We start from the raw sequence: 14,744 nt of genomic DNA on the forward strand, positions 1-14,744 counted from the left end.
TGCTGGGTCATTGTTAGGACCAAATGAGCTAAGGCTCTTTGCAAACCTTAAAGTGCTTGTATAAATTTCAGCTGTCTCTATACAGGTTTGTGATTTTCTTGATGATTTATTTATACACTGTCATATTCATACCCCTGCTAATTCTTTTTTACAGAGAAAAAAAGTCTCATTTGTGGTTGCATCGGGTGAACTAAAAGAGCACATTTTGGAGCAAGATCGTGTTAAAAAAAAAAGTCATTGAGCAGAAATCAACTTTACAGGAAAAAAAAAATTCTCATTTTGTGAATCGCCTCTTCATGCCTGTCCAGACAATGCAAGGGGGTAAGAAATACACAGATGCTCTCAGTGACTCTTCAAGCATCGGAAGTGTCTTGGATGAAGCAGATAGAGAAGTCAGCAATCTCACAGACCGAGCCTTTAGAAGTCTGTGCATTTCAGAGGATACATCCTTCAATGACTCTAATCTTGTCATTTCACCAGATTTTGCCCAGCAGTTTTTTGGTAGCTTTCAACAGGAAACAGGCAGCCATGCCATCAAGAAAAGCAACCTCTGCAACAGAATACAAGCACATGGAAATGAGCATGCAGGCTGGGCATCTACATTCCAACAGTTGCCCAAGTATGTCCAAGGAGAGGAAAGATACTCCAAAAGCAACACACCACCACCAGTCACCACACGGAGAAAACTGGAAATTCCAGTTTCTGGTATGAGGAGTAGTAAGCCTGTCTCCAAAGTATCTTCATTAATTAAATCTTTTGATAGGACAGAAAATCCAAGTTCTGACAGTTTGCCTCCCATCAGCAAACAGTCTGCTCCAAAAAACCCTCTAAAATGTGTGCCTCTACCAGGAAGTGGTGTGAATTTCTGCATGGATTCAGCTTTTTTAACTGTCAGGAAGGTACCTGCTGAAATTTCCAACACATATCAAAATACCAGTTGGCCTGGTGGCAGGCAGGGGACACCAATTTCACCAAGTACCAATGACCTAACATCTAGTGTTGATGGTTTTCAATCAGCCTCTGTGGATGCTCCCAAGTCATTTGAATCAAATATACATCTTCCACCACCAAAGACAGCAAAGGGTAAGACTGGAAAAGCTAGTGAACGGGCAAGCAAAGGGAATTTTCTTCATAGTGAAAACAGTGCTTTTGAGTCATGGAATGCACATCACAAGAAACTGCTTGAGAGGAAGGAAGCTGATGAACTGAAGCCAGAAGTCAAAGCTCCCTCAAATTATGAGGAAAAGCCACCACTAAGAAGAGAGCTTCACCCAAGCAGACACGAAATATCACCCAGCCACACCAGAGTACCCATGAACCCAGAAGAGAAAGTTCTGGTGGCAGGGGCTCCATCCACTTCTCTATCCCAAGTGTCTAATATTAGATCGTCTCCTGAATCCCAAAGCTTTGCCATGGAGGAGCAGACTCCCAGTGCAGAGCCCAAGGCTCAAGTGGAGACTTCACGAGTCCCATGGCGGAGATCAAAAATCAGCAGAGGAGGAAAAGAGAGAACACATGAGCCTTCAAATGAAAAGAATACCAATGGGAAAGCCCCACCTTTGTATAAAAGGCCAGATCCTGCAGGAGAGTTTCCTGAAAGTGGTATATTAGAAGAACAAGTGAACTCAAACGAATGCTATGATCCTCCTTTTAACATCAGTAAGCTTTTGACACCAGTAATACCAACAAAGCATGTTCTAGACTCATTAGAAAATCAGTCAGAGTTGGCAACACTCCCTCCCCCAGAAAAGTCAGTGGGATTAAATGAAAATGAGGGACTTAATGAGTATCAATCTCGTGACAGTTACAAGTCAAAGGTGCCTAGTTTGTTGTTCAATCTCAAGGATGTCCGAAAACGAGTCAAGAGTACTTACAGTGCCTCCCCTCTCCTAAAAAGCCATGATGAGAAGTCAAAAGCTAGGGATCATGTCAAGCAAGAAAATATAAGCAATGGCATTTTTATGGCCAATGGATCTGAAGAAATTCCCCCACACATGTCAACCATGGACAAACTGAACCACCAACCCTATGTCAATGCCAAGGATAAGGGCCATAAAGTAGATGTCAAAGGAGACTTGACAGATAATTACTTAACTCTAAGCTCACCTCAAACTATAGAAGAACCCTCCTTCTGTGTCAATGGGGAGACTTCAGAACAGAATGATTTCAAGAATGATGACCTAGACATCAAAGATCCTAGGAACAGTGACATGGACTCTCAGCAGTATCACCACCAAGCAAATGAACACAATTTAAGGAAAAGTCAGCCTCGCCTCTCCTTGAAGCTTTGCAGTAGAGATCTAGTGGATGGAAAAGTTGAAGAGAAACTGAGTATTCACCACCTTGAAAATGGATTACCAAGATCCATTTCCCAAGAGACCGACCATGAGAGAGATGCAGGATCACAGAACGCAAATTTCAACCAGAAAATCTCACCAGGTCCACTTTCCCCAGAGGAAGAAGATGTGTTCTATAGTGATGCCCAGTCTGATTTCATGCCAAATCTCAAAAGCAAGGCCAAAATAAGCACTAGTTCTTCAGACCAATCTTTTGCCTCATTTGAGGATCAGCAGAAAACATGGTTTACAGAATGCCAAAGGGAAGATAGAAAAAGTAGTGTGAGCCTAGAAGAAAGTCAGAAAACTGAGAAGAAAGAAAAGGATTTAAGAAAGGATGATTTGCAATACTATGCTTTAAGCAATGGCTTTGCTAGTGTTGAAGACAGTAAAAGGGAAGAAATGTCTCAGAGAGAAGGTGAAAGCATGTCTAGAGATAGAGTGGCGATGGAGTCAAAGGAAGAAGCCAATTGCAGAGATGCTTGGTTAGGAGAAAATAAGAATATTTGTCTTCCTGATACCAAAGATCCTCCATTATCACCTTCCCCAAATTCAAACAAGCACATTATGTTTACAATCAAAGACAATACCTTCAAATCGTCTCCAGTGATCAAACCCATCATACTGCCCCTACTGAGGACTCCATCATCAGAAAATACTCATAGTAATAGCCAGAGAGAAATGGAGAGCCGAGTGGCAGAACATGGAGAGAACACTCACCTCTACCAGTTGGAATCCCAAGATATACCAAATGCTCAAAAAACTGGCCAGCTTTCAACATCAAGTGGTAAACATAAAACCTACAGGAGTATAAGTGATAGTGGACATGTTTTTGGATCAGCAAAGATGGAAAATGTCCAACCAATGTCAGAAGCCACTCTTCTGGAAGATGACAGAAACTCCCCATTCTTTCCATATATGAAAGACAGTAATGGTGTCAGGCCCACTCAAAATTTAAGTGAAGTTGTGGGAAATGATCTTGAAAATGATTACAAAAATAAAGAGGAACTCATCCCCTTCAGAGTCAAAACTCCCATCATTTTGCCAAATGAAGATTCTGGGAATCAACCACCAGCAAGCCAGTTAAGAGGAGCCCGTTCAGAAGAGAAAATTCAATGTTCTAGAAACCACTTACTGTCCACTCCCAGGGAAGGGTCTTTGGTGAAAAATATGGTCCCTAGTGAAATGTTGAATTCACCTATAGCCAGCTCTATAGTAGACAGCAGTATTTATTCCCCCGCAGCCAGCACCATATTGGATGATGCACTACAAGGTCCTCTAGACTCAGGTATATCACAGGGAGATTTCTCAAACTCAGCCATAGCAAGCCCCTTGCCCAGCACATGTTCCAGCATAACCAGCCTGGGATCAGAGAGAAAGGCCAGTGTAAAAACAGCAAGGGAAGATATTACACATGCTGTGGTGCCAAGTATGGAAGGTAACCCCCAATTTGATTCATCTGCTGAAGAAAACATGGCTTTGTCTACACGGGATGCATTGTTGGAGGAGACTAGCAGCTGGGCAGCTCCCTATGAGAGACCACAGCCCACCATTCACATGGAAAAGTCAATGAACAAACCACCAGCTGTCCCACCAAAAACTGAAAAAGCCCTAAGACGAGCAAAGAAATTGGCAAACAAAAGGAAAAAGATGGACTTGCAGCAAGAAAGATTGTCTGAAATCCAGGAGGAAAGCCCTCAGTTGGAAGGTGCAGATGTGATTTGGAAAAGGCCTTTATCCCCTGCAGAGATTCCTAGATCCAACTTCTCCCGAGTCCGTTCCCTTCCACCTCCTGTTCACCGGCACTCAGTGGCTACACTCTCTGAGTCTATTAGGAGGAGACCTAGTGGTGCTCAGTCAGTAATCCCTATGTCCTCCTACCCTGCCACTCAGAAGAAAGTTCTCCAGGATCCTCAATCTGGAGAATACTTTGTGTTTGACCTACCACTCCAGGTTCGAATCAAGACATTCTATGACCCAGAGACAGGCAAGTATGTCAAAGTATCAATCCCTTCATCTGAAATGAGCTCCCCTGAAATCCCCTCTTCAGAAATTTTAAATTCTCCTTACTTGGTGTATCCTGGCCTCCACCCTCTGCCAGTGACTTCTTTAACACCTCTGAGGTCCTCCTCCCAGCTTTCAGCACCCACTTTTCTAAGGCAGGAGCCTCAAGCTAGAGAATCAGCTGACCACTGGCTCCAGAGCTTCAGAGATGCCAAACACCCAAGTTCTCGGTCATATGCTGAGCCTGTACATAATTCTGCAAGTCGTCACACAGAGGAAGTTCCACAGAGCTTGGAAAAGGACCTAAGTGAAGCTCAAAATTTGGATATTATTTCCACTGATGATTTAGAGGACTTTGCTTCAGAAGGAATCTCTTGAAAATTAAAGTTATTAGCAACCTTCTCCACTTTTATCACCATCCCCCCAAAAAATAAAACATACCCCTCTCCCAGGATAATTTTACATATATTCAGGTATCTCCTTCAACATACTTATTCAAAAATGGCACCTATTGCAAAATTTAGTACTGGGGTTTTTTTTAAGAACAATCCAGTTGAAGGATTCTGTCCTCTCCCAGTTGGGTTACCCTCCCAGCTCCCCAAAAAATATAATCCTGTTTGGGTGAATGCAAAATGGCCAGTCTGTGAGAAGGATAGTTATTGCATGAAACAACTCCCCCACCACCACCACCTCTCCTCTCTTTCCCTTCTCCTCTCCCATCCACCCTACCTCCCTGCTGACACCCCCACTGCTGCTACTGCTGCTAATGCCACCAAATAGAGAGGATTCACCAAGAAATCCTCTCATTCAGAGTTGAAGTCGCCAAGGGGGAAATCCGATGTTCCACTTGGGGAATGTCTATTTAGCTATCCTCTCCCATTCTCTCCCCCTGCTAAAAGTGAGGCAACTTCCAACTCTGCCCAGGGATGTTGCATGGACATTCCCAAGTGGGTTTGGTTGAGAGTATTCCTTAAACTTCAATCACTCATATATTTATCATATTCCCTCCTTCACCCCCCAAAAAAAGAAAAAAACAGAAATGAAACTTTGTGATTACTCTGCTGTGGTTTATAATACAAAAAAATAGCAAATAAATCCTATATATTGTTTGCAACCCAGCAGCACCAATTTCATGTAGACAAAGAGCTCACCCATAGGTTCCCAGATCAATCCCACTGTCCTGAGCATCTTGGGCTGAATTCCATGTAAATGGAAAAATCTTGACTGAAGACCCAAACTGAAAGACAGCTTAAACATCTATTTGGGTAAAAAGAGGTATTGTTTATATAATGAAACATTCTTCTACAGGTCATCTTCTGAGTTTTAAAAAATAGCTTTTTTTAAATGGGGCAAAAAAAGTTGATAGATATTACTCTTATCTTTGGACTGGTGTCATTTATTGAGAAAAGTGGTGAAATAAAGCAGCCAGCCTTGGCTGCTGCTACCGCTGTTTTTAGGGCCATGGACAACCTGTTTTCCTGATACCCATAACCACTTGATAACAATCCCTGTTGGACCTTGGCTCATAATATGAGTCTACCATGTAAATATGGCCCCATGTGGCCATACAAATGGAATTCCATGCTGTGCATGGTACAATGATCATTGAGCGGTTCAGCTTTGAAACATCTCAGGTCCGCCTCCTAGCACTGGTCTGTTCATTTATTTCCCAAGCTTTGATTGAGCTCAGAATCACCGGACTGTTTAGCAAGGCAGAAATGCTTTATTGAGACACCTGATGTTAGTTGTACAGTTATTTCCCAACAAACTTCTCTATTTTGCATGAGTAAACTGGGTCCCTGAGATTTAGTAGTAAATATCTGAATCAAACCAGGGATGGAGAGAGAGAGAGAGAGAGAGAGGGACAGAGAGAGAGAGAGGAAGAGAGAGAGAGAGAGAGAGAGAGAGAGAGAGAGAGAGAGAGAGAGAGAGAGAGAGAGAGAGAGAGATTATGGCTCAAACACCTGTATCTTTAAGGGCAGTTAGGATTTGTAGGTAAATATATACATGCATAAAAAAAACGCTATGGACATGAAGAACCTTAGTCTGGCTTTCCTTTCTCCCAAGCACTGAAATGTGGATTAAACAAATGAACAAATTACATCCAGACCATACTTTTTATTTAACGGAATGTGACTCAGGCAAGCAGCGTTCTTCCAGAAGCTACTTTCTTGTCCTTATGGAGATAAGATTTCTGAAACAAGGGGAAGATGTTTTCAGCTATTTGGTAAATCTACTGTCTGCCAACATGGAAATAAGAAGAGACACAGATACAAGTAGGCTAATGAAAACCTATAGCAATATTCCTTAAGACTTCACAAATCTTAACAGAGAATCCTTTCCCAAGTATTCTAGGTGACTCAGAGCCTTCCACAGCAACCTCCAGCATCAGTGATGTTTCTAAACGTTAGATATAAACATAAGTTTTAATTGCATACACATACACAATCACAGTACCACATATTTGCTGCAAGTAAGTTGATTCATTGAAACGAGTTCCCCCAAACTCAGTTTGAACTTGAGTCTTGTGTGAAGTAAAGTTTTGATTTTTTTTTCTAAGCATATAGAGGTACACAAGAAGCCACATTAAATGAGGAATGTGACCTAGATGATTTGGCAGACTTTTTTTCTACAGGTGAGAGTAGTATCCAGATCTAAAGACACCAAACTTCCTTTTTCATATTTTGCTAGTAGGTCTTGCTATCTGGTCCAGGGTAGAAGTGCAGCAAACAGGCCTAATCACACTACTGATTGGCAGGGAAGCTTTGGCCTGCTCTACTTTTGACCTTGACCAGTTCACCTCATCATAAACTGCCTTGTGCCTCCCTCCTCCAAACACAGGGGCCCACCACATTGGCACCAGTCTGCTACAATTTGGAATAGCGATCTACATTGGTGGAGGAGACTCCTACACTAATGTAATTGTACATCCTGGAAATATAGATATATGTACATATGTGTTCATTCATACCCAAAGTGTTTGAAAAACCGCTGCAGGACTTAAATGCCTTTTCTCTTAAGCTGAAGTGATCCATCCATCTTAGTTTCCCCCAGTGGCATGGATTATAGGGATAAGCCATGACCTAGGTCAACCCCACCCCAATTTCTTATCCTTGCTTAAAAATGACGTTTGGCAGCAATATCATCCCAAACAAAGCTTGTTCACCTAGCGCCCAATTCATAATGCTGTTGCTTCCTTGATTCATAAATTAGTGTATGGTCATTCCTAAAGGACCCCACTGCAACAAGTTGGAATAAATCAGTAAAATAGGCCATTTTTACTGAACCGGCTTCCACTGGAAGGCAGCAGGGTGTGGTAGGAAGAGTATTTGGTTTGAATATAGACTTACATTTAAATCCAAAGTGGCTTTCTCAAAGTCTTATCAGCAATTAGCCAGGATTTGAATGGAATGAAATGAACTTTCAAAAGGAATGCCTGGCCCCTCCCAATAAAGTGTACACTATTCTTTTTGTCTAGAGCAAAATAATAATTACAGTCATTTCCATATTGAATGAGTTCAGAAATAATGGGTTTCCCATGATTAGATATTTTTTTTGGAGGCAATTGGGGTTAAATGACTTGCCCAGGGTCACACAGCTAATAAATATCTGAGGTTAGATTTGAACTCAGGTCCTCCTGACTCTAGGGCGGGTGCTCAATCCACCACACTGCCCATTATTAGACAGTTTCAAGCAAATGCTGTATGACTATTTATCACATACACAGTAGAGATGTTTAGGTCCAGGCTGGACAAGATGGCCTCTGAGACCTCTTCCAACTATAGGATTTTGAGATTCTATGATTTCTTATCCAAGAGTATGACAGCCTATACTTAATATCTATGCAGGCTAAAAAGAAATAGAGAATTCTAGAAATCACCTAAATAATTTTTATTTGGAGGGGGGAACAGTGGCCAGGGATTGGAGAAGACATACCATGAATTATTCAGAAAGTGTGCTTATATTCATCAGTTTTACTAAGTAGATGCTAAACTTTGCCTCTTACTTTACCCATGCAGACATAGTATTTAATCAAGGATAACTTGATTGCTTGATAACTCCTCTTCCTTTGGGGAGCCCTAAGTGACTATAAGGCAATATATTATCATTCCTCATATCTCAAAAAGAAAGAGAAAAAACAGCTCTCCTATAAATGACTCAAAGAGGTCACTGAGTCATAACTCAGTGGAAGAGTTAAGACTAGAACCAAGGTCTCTTCACTCAAGGCCAATGGATGTCAACTGAGTTTCTCTTGAAATGACCTTCATAGTTTGGAGCAAAAACTTCAAATTAACAAGCCTAGTCTGGTTTTATATAGAGATACATATGTATATACATTTACATATATGTATACATATAAAACTTATATGTGTACACATATAAAACCAATTTAGGCATGTTTACATCTATATGCACATTATATATATATATGTATATGTATATATATATATATATATATATATATATATATATATATATATATATATATCTCAATGATAACCTTCAAACACTAGGACCAAAGAAACTTTTGCTGTAATTTCACCCAAGAAAATAAAGCACTTGGTGCATTTGATCAGAAAAGTGAATTTGGCTAAAATTCTTAATTGTGAGCTATTTTAAAAAAAAAAAGTCATCTTGTACCATTTTAACCATTTTAAAATTTACAGACTTTCTAGGGTGTCTGCTCTTGCATCATTTTAACCAGTTTAAGATTTACAGGTGGTATTAGAGTTTTCATAAAGTGACAGAAATTAGAAAAAAGACGCAACAATCACTGCGATATTGGAGTTCCGGTGTGCGTTCACAAAGTATCAATCCCATCGATGATCGTGAGAGTGCTTAGGAGGCAAGGGATTCCAGACCCATGATTTCTTCAACATGGAGAACTCTCCATGTGGGAGCTCCCTCTGCAGAATCAAATCAACAACCTATCTGCAAATTATAGTTGAGTCATCTGGGGGCACTGAAAGACTAAGTCACATACAGTCACAGCCCTACTATTTTCGAGAGAAAAGGATTGAAACCAGGTATTCTTGACTTCAAGGCCAACCCTTTATGTACTATACCATGCTATTACACACACACGCACACACACACACACACACACACACACACACACACACACAATTTTTTAAGATATAAAACAGGAAATGGCAAAAGAAAATGTTCAAGGAGAATACATTCCATCCACATAAACAAACACTTGCTAAGCACCCACTATGTGCCAACTATTATGAGGAATGCAGAGACTGGTGAGACAGATTCCTTCCCTTAAGGAGATCCCAACCTAAAGAAGTCAATTTGTGCTCCAGCATCTTCTTGCCAAAGTTTCTAAGTTGATATTTTGCTCTCTGGAGTCACAATAGAAAAAGTATCTGACTTCACAGTATTATTTCTCCTCGTGTGGGGACAAAGATTTAAAATCCACTAAAATTACATATAATGCTCATACAACTGGCCCATAACCATATTTTTTTTTATTTTTTTTTACTCTGAGCTTAAGAAATAAAACAGGCATTTCCATAACAGTAGAATAGGAGAAAAAATATGATTGTACATGAAACTATGGATCTATTAAGTACAACTTGCTATTACTTTTAAATATATATTAAAGTTATCATGTAACTTCATTTTTTTTTCCTTTTTTTCTTCCACACTCCCCCACACACCCTAGAGATGGTTACCATTAGACACAACTGTGTGTATATATGTAAAATCATTCTATACATACTTCTACTTATCAGTTCTTTCTCTGGATGCAGATAGCATATTCCACATAACCTAGATACAAAGAGATATATTATAAGAAAATTTTAAGAACATGGAACATATTACCTATGAGACTATCCAGATTGAGGAGGAGAAAGTGAGGCTGATGACCCTGTGTACAGCCCTCCCCCATTCAAATCAAAGTCAACTGCAAGTCATGTCATCATCTCCCTGATGCCATGGTCCTTTTCAAGAACAAAGACAAACACTATCACAAACACAACTGAGGGCATTTTAAACTGATATAGGCTTGGGTACCATAGGTATACTCTAGGATGAATGATGGGTCTTTATTCCCTAAACAAAGGGTACAAATCAAATGAATCTTCACCTCCATGTTTTCCTCCTTCTGATGCCTGATGAGTGGCTTTCCTGACCCCAGGGAACATTTAGTCTAAATATGATGTTGGCCAGAAGTCCCCAATTTTATTTCTGAGACCCCGTCTTAGTTTTATCTTAGTAATATTCTCCCAATCTAAACATGTGCTTTGGAGAGCTCCCCTCCTCCTCTATCAATGGCTTATGGACACTTCCTCCCCAGCACCTCAGGGGATCCTTTCTTCCAAGAGGCATGAACTACATGTAGAATTTGAGAAAAGGTACTTAAATCTTAGAGTGGTTTTCAAATATCTTGGACATAAATGAACACATTTAAATAAATATACACCGTTCTATACTGCAAAGATATATGATTACCTTGGTGTAGGGGGTACCCTCTATCAAAATAGACTGACTTTCTTCCACTCTGCAGTAGAAAAAGTTGTTACTTTTTTAAAAATTCAACATTAGATGGAGGGTTTCCTCTGAACTTGGGCTTGTCCTTTATTGACAGATATAGCTTTCTATTTGGAGAGGTAACAAGGTACCAAGAGGGAAAAATGCAGACTCTGGAATCAGAAGGCCTATTTCAAATCCTACCTCTGAAACTGTGTGACCTTGGGTGAGTCACTTAAACTCTCTGGGCCTTAGCTTCTTCATCTGTAAAATGAGGTTAAATGGATAACCTCTGAGGTCGCTTCCAGTTCCAGCCCTAGATTCCAATGATCTTACGGCAGCACCTGACACAATGTGCACTTCCCTGGCCTCAAAATCCAGGATCACCTCACACCAGAATAAGACACTGAAGGAGGACTTTCAGAGGAAAAATTAACATAAGTGGGAATCAAGGCTTTGCCAGGAGGGAGGGTCTTTATGTTTTTAACTGGATAGTTGGTTGTTGTCCTTTGTTCTCAAAGAGGACCAAAATGACATCACTATGTTGGAGTCAAGGTACTGTGTGTCCAGCTGTGGCTGATCAGACCAATACGAGCTCAAAATGTACTACCACAGGTCAGGCACAAATAGTCCACGTGAACATTTGGGATGTATTCTCTAAATTTGTGTATCTCCTGTTTCTTTCGAAAAACTTCAATCTTGCTTTGCTCATAGAGCACGATGCCTTCCCTGATGAGGGCATGGCATGCTAAGCGGTCCTGTGCCAGTGTCTCCCATGTCACACAATCAATTCTAAAGTTCTTAGAAGAGACCTTGAGAGTATCTTTGTATTGCTTTTTCTGACCACCATGAGAGCGCTTGCCCTGTGTGAGTTCTCCATAAAATAGTCTTTTAGGCAAACGTACATTTGGCATTTGAACAATGTGTCCAGCCATTCGAGTTGCACTCTCTGAAGCAGAGTTTGAATGCTTGGCAGTTTAGTTCAAATAAGGACCTCAGTGTCTGGTACCTTATCCTGCCAGGTGATCTTCGGAATCTTCCTAAGACAATTCAAATAGAAGCGATTCAATTTCTTGGCATGGCGCTGGTACACTGTCCAAGTTTCACAGGCATACAACAATGAGGTCAGCACAATGGCTCTGTGGACCTAGTGATTGTATCCTATTGGTGTACTGTAAAGGCAAAATAATACCTGTAAAAATACAAATAAATCATATTTGGTTTAGAACTGTATAGGTATTTACTACTTATATTAACTCATATGGCATTTTTAAAATAGAATTGTTTTTGTTTTTTACCAAAATTGTATTTTCATGGATGTAGGGAGCTCCCTAAGAAGAACTCCCTCTACCAATTCAGGCGGATACATTCTCTGCAGTTTATAATCTTAGAGAGTTGCCTGGGTTCACATCAAGTGACTTGCCCAGGGTCACACAGCTAGTATCTGACATAGACAGGATTTGAACCCAAATCTTCCTGCCTCTGAGAGCCTCTACCTCTAGCCTCTATCTCATGCTGCCTCTTTGTGGTTTATATATTTCACAAAAAAAATCCAGATCCTTAATCTGAAGATGCTTTAAATCTGGGCTGTGCAAGTGGACATACAAAACTATGAATGAATTGGCTTCCCACTTCCCTTCCAGAAGCTACTGATGGCCTGTGACTTGCCCCCGCCCAAAGTACCTGGTACCTAATTCTTTTAAGAGTCGGTCCATCCACTTCCAAATGACAGACAACGCTGCGGAAGGCTTGTCCAGTAGCCAAAAGCTCCATCAGTATAAATCACTGCCTGTGTGAAATAATAATAATGATAATACTGTTTAAATTTCACAGAGCACTTGACAAACAGGATCTCACTTGAACCTCACAACAATCCTAGAAGGTAAGTACTATTATCATCCTCATTTAACAAATAAAGAAACTGAGGCAGAAAAATATGCATACATAGATACACACATATATACATATATGTTCTTGTGTGTATATATACATATAGAGGGATATAGGAATGCATATATATGTATGTATGTATATATGCACTTGTCTCACCTATTAGAAGATACATTCATTGTCAGCATCTAGGCAGCTAGGTAGCAGAGTGGATAGAGCTCTGGCCCTAGAGTCAAGAAGATGTGAGTTCAAATCTAGCCTAAGACACTTACTAGCTGTGTGACCCTGCTCAAGTTACTTAGCATCTGTCTGCCTCAGTTTCCTTATCTCAAATATATATATATATATGCATGTATGTACATTTCCATACATATATGTATGTATATTTCTCTCCCATTACAAGGAAAGTTATATTAACTTACTTAATAATAAGGTTATATATATTGTGTGTATAACCATGTATAATATACTATAGATAACCAACATACTATATATTATAAATGTATGTGTTGTGTGTATTCATTTTATATTCACATGGTATACATGCACACACCAGATATATTGTGGGTGTATGTGCATATAAATTAATACACACACACATAGAGTACTTAATTCAAAAGCAGTTTACAAAGGAGGCCAATTAGAACCAGCAAAAGTTTCATGAAGAACAGGGAGCTTGAGCTGCTACATCTTAAAGAAAAAGAAGTACTCTATTAGGAGGAGGTAGAAAGAAGGAAGGAAAAGAGATCTGGGTTCAAGTTCTGCTCTGACCCTATGACTCTATGTGACCCTAGACAAGTCATTTAACAACTCGGTGATCTAGGTAACTCTCCAAAACTACAAATCATTCCCGTGAAGATGCTGACCTCCATTTTTCTAGGGAATTTCTACTTCCCATTGTTTTCTATTATAACGAAATCACAGATCCAATCCCTAACCACAAAATAAATGTCAGAGGCAGGATTCTGTAAAGTTTTGCTCCAGGTTTAAGTCTCCAAGAGGCATATCCTGGAGCAGAATGTTTAATAAAAGTTTACTTTGATTTCTGTTTTCTCACCTGGAAAGATGAGAAGCAGGCCATTCCACTTCTGGACAACCCCAATTATCTGCAAGCTTACCCTGCCATCAAGCTTAAATTTGCCTCTTTACAAAGGCAATACAGAATGCCACTCATTCCTCCTGATTCAGTCCTATGGGTCAAACATAACCAGATGGATGACAGCCACATGACAACCCTTCCCAGCTACCATTCTCCACCTGGTTCTTCTCCTCTCCAAGCTAACCATCTCCCATTTCTTCCAACCCTAAGCAAAGTATAAAAGAAGAAATTTTCCCTTCTAGATTAATGGACAGAGTAAGCCAAGCCCATGAATGAGGATGAACTGAAGGCCATAACACCTTCTCTAGCCCTTAAAGAAGGTGACTTCCTTCATTGGCTGGGCCGTAAAGAATCAGCTAAAAGCACAGCTTCTGAAACAATTGAGAGGTGCTTTAATATTGTTTTCAGTGGACAGTTTTATTTCTCATGCATACTTTCTCTTATTCCATCTGTAAAGGTCAGATACCCAGGGACCTGAAAGACATAAGCTCCTTGTTTTAAAAAATCAAATAAGGACTTGCTGACTTGAAGATTTCAATCACTCCTTTCATTGAACCACTGGTGTTTTATAAAGTGTTTGTGTGTTAAAACAGTACATCTACTGTTTTAGTAGTATTTCTTAACCTGGTTAGGGCTGGATTGCATTTTAAGGAATGGATGCCTTACCTCACATAATGAATGCTGCTTGCACTTTAGGGACTAGATTGGATTAATGACTCTTAGTTTAAAATATGTTCCAGTATTATTATTTTTTTATCAAAGGAAACATAATCAGAAAGTTTTGCTATGTTGAGAAGAAATGTTCAGAGAAATGAGTTTGCTTATTTGACTCTCTCTACTTCTCCTCCGTAGTATTTTTGGGATGATGAGATGGATAGAAGGACAGCAAAAAAGGTCTTGCCACCTATTGGAATGTACTTGACCTGCTTTGA

General features: G+C 40.0%; 1 protein-coding gene across 14 annotated transcripts in view; it reads left to right on the forward strand.

Annotated features, from left to right (window-relative positions):
- C8H10orf71 (chromosome 8 C10orf71 homolog) overlaps nucleotides 1-7,853 on the forward strand; it is a 43,762-nt gene extending 35,909 nt beyond the window's left edge. For all 14 annotated transcript variants that reach the window (XM_036735397.1, XM_036735403.1, XM_036735396.1 and 11 more), the window contains one exon: nucleotides 155-7,853. In XM_036735397.1, coding sequence (XP_036591292.1) covers nucleotides 297-4,718 — 4,422 coding nt within the window. In that variant the 5' untranslated portion in view covers nucleotides 155-296 and the 3' untranslated portion in view covers nucleotides 4,719-7,853. The remainder of the gene's footprint in view (nucleotides 1-154) is intronic.
- The last annotated feature ends 6,891 nt before the right edge of the window (nucleotides 7,854-14,744 follow it).

Source organism: Trichosurus vulpecula, chromosome 8 (assembly GCF_011100635.1).
Source record: "Trichosurus vulpecula isolate mTriVul1 chromosome 8, mTriVul1.pri, whole genome shotgun sequence".
Taxonomy (NCBI): Eukaryota; Metazoa; Chordata; class Mammalia; order Diprotodontia; family Phalangeridae; genus Trichosurus; species Trichosurus vulpecula.